The sequence below is a fragment of the Brassica oleracea genome, chromosome C8 (assembly GCF_000695525.1).
Source record: "Brassica oleracea var. oleracea cultivar TO1000 chromosome C8, BOL, whole genome shotgun sequence".
NCBI lineage: Eukaryota > Viridiplantae > Streptophyta > Magnoliopsida > Brassicales > Brassicaceae > Brassica > Brassica oleracea.
This window is the reverse complement of record NC_027755.1, coordinates 40,792,538-40,800,420: the sequence shown is the minus strand read 5'-3', so window position 1 is coordinate 40,800,420 and position 7,883 is coordinate 40,792,538. Positions and strand designations below refer to the sequence as shown.

The 7,883-nt window shown below is 39.8% G+C and overlaps 2 protein-coding genes across 2 annotated transcripts; one reads left to right on the top strand and one right to left on the bottom strand.

Annotated features, from left to right (window-relative positions):
• Positions 1-1,124: 1,124 nt before the first annotated feature.
• On the top strand, positions 1,125-2,344 carry LOC106311108 (CRIB domain-containing protein RIC3-like). Its single transcript, XM_013748341.1, is given in 4 exon segments — positions 1,125-1,289; positions 1,378-1,478; positions 1,723-2,072; positions 2,074-2,344. Coding segments are annotated over 4 exon segments (630 nt in total). The 5' UTR covers positions 1,125-1,234; the 3' UTR covers positions 2,198-2,344.
• Positions 2,345-2,871: 527 nt separating this feature from the next.
• LOC106311423 lies at positions 2,872-7,787 on the bottom strand. Its single transcript, XM_013748610.1, has 7 exons — positions 7,302-7,787; positions 6,300-7,088; positions 5,569-6,230; positions 4,953-5,166; positions 4,426-4,881; positions 4,168-4,354; positions 2,872-3,932 (listed from the first exon to the last, which is right to left on the bottom strand). Exons 2-7 carry the CDS (start codon positions 6,906-6,908, stop codon positions 2,953-2,955), a joined length of 3,108 nt encoding a protein of 1,035 aa, XP_013604064.1. The 5' UTR covers positions 6,909-7,088; positions 7,302-7,787; the 3' UTR covers positions 2,872-2,952.
• Positions 7,788-7,883: the final 96 nt, after the last annotated feature.

The window sequence follows — 7,883 nt, the reverse complement described above, 5'->3', positions numbered from 1 at the left end:
TTTTTTATAAACGGATCGATCGATGTATTTATGTCCAAAAACGCATCGATCGATCACTAGTTCGTCGGAATTTCCTCGGAATATTCCGACGGATTGATGTTTCCTCGGAATTTCGTCGGTATATTCCGAGGAAATTCCGAAGAAACCCAAATTTTGGGTTTCCTCGGAATTTCCTCGGAAATTCCTCGGGAAATTCCGAGGATTTCATTTTCCGTCGGAATGTCCGTCAGAATACCGATGTTTTCTTGTAGTGGTAGTATCAATGCGACTAATGCGACTGGTAAGTTGTTGCAGTGGTAGTATCAATGTGACTTGAGAAAAATCGAGCTACCCCAAGAATAAAGAATTACTACAACATTTATTAGTAAGTGTAAGTCTAACTCACACCAAGAAACTAGTTTAATGCACTTCTGAAATTTCTAAACACTTATATACTGGTCTAGTACTCTCTAAAGTACAGATGTGTGATTGTTTGATAGAGTTTGAGTTTTCGGCCTTAATCTTTTTTCTAGATTTGGGACCAGCCTTTGCGAATACCTTATGATAGCCTTAAAGACATAACAAACCAATAACTAGCGTTAAACCACTAGTTCAATGCACTTCTGAAATGTGAAATCATTTTGCAATTACAATTTCTTCATTCTAGTAATTGTTTCTCTAAATTAGTTCAAATTAAGTCATCTCTGCTTTATTTCTTTCGACTAGCATGACTGCTAATTCTGATCGACTTGAAACAGGTATGTGCATGCATGTGTATATATGTAAGTTGTTGTTTTTTCTTGTAACTATCAGTGTGGTAGTGGTCTTGTATGTCTCGTTAGTCCTTTCTCTCTACCCGGGAAATACTCTCGTCGACTAGTTTTAATTACTTTATTTACCCATAGAGAATTGAGTAAACTGCATCTAATTAAAAAACAAATTGTTTAAAAAGACTTGAAAAAGTCGTGTTGTTGGCAAATTAAATATAGTGCTCTCTTTATTCTTCACAACCAAGAATGTGTCCGAAACCTAATCTCTGATTCTCTCTCTCCCTGTTTCCAACTTTTTTTCTCTTTCGTTTCTCTTTCTCTTCAGAAGAAATGGAAATCAATGCGATAAAGGTTTAAATTCTATGATCTCGTTAGATTCCTTGTTAAGTCGAACGTTTTTAAATGGTTTTTTACAGAAAACGCTGATTTGCTCTACAAGTCAGGGCTTGGCGCATTCACAGCATCTGAACTTCTAACAGAAAATCATGACGACCGTGAAAGGCCTTCTTAAAGGTCTTCGCTACATTACTCAGATTTTCGGTTAGTCTCATCTCATCAATAATTCACAACATTTTGCGTTTCTTGTTGCGCAAGTCAGATCTTTATATGATAAATTTTATAATTTCAGATGAAGATAAAGACCAAGATATCCAGATCGGGTTTCCCACCGATGTAAAGCATGTTGCGCACATCGGATCCGACGGTCCTGCAGCCAATATGCCAAGCTGGGTATAATTTGTACATTTCTAAGTATTTATCCGCATATAGGGCTAGATCTAGACACGACAAGATGAAACATTCGACTTGGCTTCCGAATAACAGAAAAATATTATACATAGATTGCATGCATGGCTTAGAAATTATCAAATAAAAAATTATTAAGTAACATAAAAATGTTTATGGCCCTTAAATCTCAGATCTCGTCGTATTAGTATAAGAATACTCATCATTGGTAACTAAATATGTACTGTAGATGGGTGACTTCAAACCTCAAGAGCATGAGAATGGTCAAGTTGTTTCCCGAGGAGATGTGACCAACAATCCAATAGGGGAAGGAGTTGGATTACAAGAGCTGTTGCCTCCTCCTGAGAAACAGAAGCACAAGAAGACAAGGCGTAAATCCGAGACGACCTCACAAAACGGTTCTCCTCCCAGGAGAAGCAGCAACGCTTCAACGTCGGATATGCTACCAAAACATTCGAGACGTCACAGCAGGAGTAGGCACGGGTCGATGGACTCATCGAATGATCCATCAGTCAGGAGGAAGCGTGTTGTCTCGGTTAACGAGGCAGAAGGTTCTGATCCTCTTTCAGATAGTTCCACTAAAGGTGAAAGGATCAGAAGGAGGAGGAGAGGTATCCATGAAGAAGACGAAAGCAAAACCCGAGAGTTCTATTGTTCAACCGGTCGATGTATGTAATGATGGTAATACCAGTAACAAAGACTAAAAACATAGAATGGTTTTGGTGACCTGGGGCTGTGTTGAGTGTGTATGTATGTGAATAGTCTAGTTTTTCTTGACCGATCCATAGAGAAAAACATTTTAGTGTCACAAAGGCGATGATTACCACTAGAAAGGTTGTGATGAAATCATAGGAGAGATTCAAGTTGTAGCAGTTTGGTTGAAACAGTGATCATTTTATGATTGTACAGAAAGATTATTGGAAACAGCTTAAGATAAAGAATATGTGCATCTTGCGGACAAGATATTATTACATTTTTAAAATTAGGCTATAGTGCAAAGTTCAGGAAGCATATTATATTAGAAAATTTTAAAATTCGGCTATAGAGTAAAGTTCAGGAAGCATATTACTATTATTCGATTGAGATAAATTATATTTATAATTAAGATATGTATATATATATATACACACACAATTTTATGTATTTATTAAGACACAAAACAATAATATAACTCCATAATATTTTATTCTTTAATTCTACAAAAAGATCAAAGCTAGGAAATGCACTTCTGAATTTTCTTTATAAATTTTTGGCGATGTTAGAGAAGGACTAATAAACATTAAGATTAGCATATTCAACTATAGAGATCAATAATCATAAACCTTTGAAACAAATATTTTTTTTCTATTTATCTGAGAAACTTATATTACACAAGGAAACGAGTATTTTATTGAAACGGCCCATTAATCATAATCCTGAAACTCATACACACACGACGGATCACATCTTATGGAGACAATCATCTTCGTTTACCTAGCTGGAACGACTTCTTCAAAAACTGATTAGCAACACGATCATCTCTATAGCAAAGAACTCTCAAGATCGTGTTCGGATCCGACCTGTTCCATCTCCCAGTCGTGGGAGGCATAGGAAGCTTTTGTCCCGCCCCGACCAAACCCATCCCGCTTGACTCGCACGTCACGATGCTAAAATCTTCCATAAGCTGCTCCGTTGGTTGACTCATCAACTGTATAACTCCTTCCACCGTCTCCGCCTCCCTATCAACCACCTCTTCCGGGATCAACCCTTCGCCGCAAGTGCAATAAACCTTCTTCAAACTCTCGAAGTCCTCCTCGATAAGCTCGTGGTCGCTTCGATAGAAAACTCGTGAATGTCCTCCCGCTAGCAAAACCGTTAACACCACTTCGAAAGAAGCCTTCATGACCTCTCTCATCGCTAACGCTTGCGCTCGGTCCGCGAGAATCGCTGTCATTAACGTTAAGTTCTGTTTCAAGATCCGTAACGCAGGTTTGATCCTCGCGTTAGCGACGTCTCCCGTGTAGAGACTCTCGTAGAAGACTGAGTACGAATCTAGGAAGATTAGACGGTAAGCCGCAACCTCGGAGACATGCTGGCACGCGGTTTCGATCCCCGCTTGCGTGAAGTCGAAGTAAGAGGACGAGTTGGTCCTTTCGCGGTAGCGTTTACGCGCCGCGGGGAGGACTTTAGGGTTTAGCGAGAGGGCTTTGTTGAGGGAGTGAAGTTGAGTGCTTAGGAAGTGTAAAGTGTTGAGACGAATGTAGAGGCGTTGCGTCCCGCGGCTCGTGGAGGGGCGCGGGTGGTTGCCGTCGGCGATAACTGGTGCGCCGCCGCTGAGGTTGTTAAGATCTTCGCCGGAGGCAGTGCACGGTGTAGCTTTCTTCCAAAGCTTTACGAACTTGGAGTCTCTGTTACATCTTGTAAGTGGTGGAAGTGTAGGAATGTAACTCTGTTTTGAACCTGACATGATAAAAAAACAAAACCATCAACGGTGGGATTTGTCTTTTAAAATTTTTGTTTTTTTTTTAATATAACAAGGTTTGGAACCGAAGCCCATCTAGACCCAAAACCATGTAATATTAGTTTTGTTCCGCGATCATCCGAACTTGGACTCTGACACAATGGTCAGACAGTTGAAATACCAACCTCTGCTTAAAGATAATTTTTTTAAAAACATTTTTGTTTCTTCACTCACCACAAGATGCAACGAAGGCTGTATATTCTTGGAATAGTTGTTCCAACCCTTCAGCAAGATCATGAACAAGATCCTCTGTAATACCAATAGGGATGTCAAAGAACTCATCGATCGCATCTTTAGCCAGCTTCATCAACTCTCCAGCAGATTGTGCATAAGGTTCTGATTTTGATTTAGGGTTCCATGTCTATAAAATGAAAGAAAAAATATTCAATAAGGTTACTTGAGCCGCAAGATAAAAGATTTTGAGAAACTTACTTCAGCTTCCTTTGCTCTGCTCAAGCATTCATGAACTGCTTTCAACTTCTCTTCAGTCCATTGCTTTAATAGGCGTAGTATAATCGAATCAACTTCATATGGAACCATCTCTCTAACAAGCCCTTTGCCTCCATCCTCACATTCCTCTGATTCTTCAGCCACCATCTGCACAAGAACCTTCTCAAGCTTCCCCGCTGTTTGTAGAACTTCAACAGTTTCTTTAGTGATAGTGGACCGACCAGATAAGTACTGCATCAAGATCGAACCATAACACTGGTGTAGCGAAACCGAGGCTACACCAGCTGCAACTGAATACCATCTTTTAAGTATAGGGCTAAAACACTCTCGCTCACGCAAAGCAAGCTCCTCTGTCTCTTTAGATAGCTCAAGTAACATCTTTGCCGCTTCTTCACCTTCCTCTGTTACTGCAGTTTTGGTCTTCATATTCTCTATCACCTGAAAACGAATATGATCTCAAGAAACCATATGAGAAAAAAAAAACACAAGTGACTTGTTGTACAAGTTACCTTTGAGAAAGAGTTTTTAATAGATGCTCTTATATAGTAATCAACACGATCCCCTGAAGAATCCACCAACTTCACATCACCTTTCTCTTGACTACTCCCTTGAGAGATTGTCACGTCTTCCCCTACAATCTTAGACGAAGACAAAGCTAATGGCAAAAGATTCTCTATCAATCCAACGTTCCCTCTTTGAAAATAGTCATGATAGCTCAACAACCTATAATCAAAAATGTTCAAAAAATCATTAGGTTTTGTAGAAGATTAACGAATATGCAAATTATCAGGGTCTAGGCGTTAGCGTTAACCAATTATTAATTAATGTATATATTTTACATTTATATTAGATATTTTGGTTTAATTATAAATTTATTTTAATGAATTTTAAAAATAAAAAATATAAATAAGAAGTTAGAAAATTTTGTGTATTTACACAAACATTATTACTTAATTTAACAGATTTAAACTAATTTGGATTGATATAAAATGATTTAACCAATTTAAAACGGTTTAAATCGACTTTGAATCGCATAAATCAGAATTTTAATAAATCACAAATCAAACATTCAGAATCTGATTAGTTCTTGTCTGTTCAAGTCCATTATAAGTTGAATGTAAATACCTTTTCTCAGTCCATCCTTGCATGGAAGCCAATGTTGAGGTCAAAAGCTTCACGTATAGAGCCTCACGATCAGACTTCTTGGCGTCATTGGCAACTTCAGCCAACATAGCATGAGAGGCACCAAGCAAGTCCGGCTCCATCTGAGAGGTCACAATGTATTGATGAAACAGAACCCAAGTGAAACACAAGTTGTGCACAGGCCGTGTGATCCCCAGCATCGACCATGTCTTCTTCATCAGTTCCAAGAGCTCATCTATCTCATCAAGGACTAATGTCTCATCACGAATATCAAAAATAGACTGCAAAAGGGCTACGTAAAGATGAACGTTAAGAGGGTATCCATCAGACCAATGACATACGTCCTGGTTGGCGTTGCGACAGGCTAATGAAACCACAGCGTTACAAAGTGTGGACATTGTCTCTGAGGACTTTCCGGTGTCGATGGGTTTTGTCTCGCTCTGTCGGATGATTTCACGGAGACGCATAGCGAAGTTGTTGGTCTTATCAAGAGGGATTGATGGGTGAAGGAGAAGACCAGCTTCAAGGACTTTAAGTTGTCTTCTTTGCCAAATCTGATACTCGTGTGCATCACTAAACTCTGATGTTTTCACGTGGCGGAGAAGCTCTAAGGGAAGGATTATCGTCTCTGCTCCCCTACCAGTCTATAAAAACACATTTAGTTTCTTCAATTACTCAGTTTATTTCGTTTAAAAGAAAACAGAGGAGCTTACTTGGCCAACAAGCGTCCTCGTTAGGGTTTTCCTGAGCCTAGTGTCGCCTTGTTCAGTTACCCTCATTTGCTGCCTCATGATTTCCGCAGAGGTTAACGGTCGTCTAGGACGAGAAGGCGGGACGGTCAAGAACCCAGCACCTTGGCTAATGTGTAAGGAAGAACCACCACCACCACCTCCTACGCTTCCATTACCAGGAGAGGAAGGAGCTGACTTGGCTCCCAAGGCTGTTCCTATCGTCGTAGACATTCGCCTAGAGGGAGATCTTTTAAGCATTTTCAACCCTAAGGCTCTTTTAACACGGCTTGTTGGTGTCGTCACCACTTCTTTCCTCCCTAAAGATCCGAATCCAGACCCGGATCCTCCTCCTCCTGCTCCTTCTCCTTGATTGTCACCACCATTGTGCTTGGAGTAGAACGTGAGAGCAGTTCTTCCTCCAAACCCTGGTGACGATCTACACGCAGCGAAAAAGATCTCGTACGCGGTCTCGCGAATCTCATCCCGATCAAGCCCGTCAAGCTTCCCGAACGGCCAGAGAAGATCAGTGTCGGGACAAACAACAGAGTTAGCCATGTCGGAAAAGGACTCCCTCCGGGAATGATGAACCATCGCGGAGGGGAAGCAGGGAGGCAAAGGAAATGATCAGACGGATTCAGTTTTATCAGAATCAAGAGAAAGTGAGGAGAGAGACGGAGTTCTTGGTTTTTAATAAGGGAAACAAAATGAGAGACAGAGAGAAAATGAAGAGGTGGAGACAACTTGGAAAAAGCTAAACGACAGCATGTTTCTCTGTTTCAAGGAAGAAGAGAGGATGTGAGAAAAGTTAGGAGAGGTACTCATGATATTAACTATAATTAGCATTTCTCCTATTCCAAGTAACTTTTATCAAAGCCAACTCATTTTTAATGTATTTTTTTTTTCATATAACATGGCTTTGCTAACAACAGAATCCAGCATAAAACATCAACTGCATTTTAGTTAGATGCTTGTTTCTCAACATACCTTTTCACCTTGCTGTTGTTGACTTGTCAGGAAATATAAGATAAGATTTTGGTCGTTACTCAGTATCAATGTTGTCTGAAGCAGTTTCCTCTTCCAGTTTTGAGTAGAGAAAACACAAGACCTCTTCACTTTGAGAAAGAATCTCATGATCTTGAAAAGCTTGAGCACATAATATAACATGAAGAAGGAAGAATCAAGAAGTATGCTTTATCAAAAAAAAAAGAATCAAGTGTTCTCATTTTTCATATAAATACATAGTTTCCCAACTACATAATGGTGCAGATGCAAAGCTTTTACCACTATGATCTATAGAGATGATGAACACAACAAGCCAGAGAACATAGCCAATAACCGTAAACACTTTGACTGGTATTGATGGGTTCCACTGTTGAGTGGAAACCCTCCAAAAATAGGCGTATGCCACTTTAGCGTGGAGAGCACACGGTATTCTTTAGTAAAAGGCGAAAGAATAGTTCGCTTTGTGCTCACCACATGGCTGCGTGATCTTCAAACTAACCAACCAGACCGTTATTTATAATACAACTTCTACTGATAATCACTCCCTCTTTCCCGATGTGGGAC

Excerpts from the sequence above, each read along its gene's own strand:
- LOC106311423 (XM_013748610.1), bottom strand. The coding sequence starts at position 6,908 with ATGGTTCATCATTCCCGGAGGGAGTCCTTTTCCGACATGGCTAACTCT. Across the intron at positions 6,231-6,299 it reads CGAGGACGCTTGTTGGCCAA|ACTGGTAGGGGAGCAGAGAC; the intron begins GTAAGCTCCTCT and ends GTGTTTTTATAG. Across the intron at positions 3,933-4,167 it reads AGCCTTCGTTGCATCTTGTG|GTTCAAAACAGAGTTACATT; the intron begins GTGAGTGAAGAA and ends TTATCATGTCAG.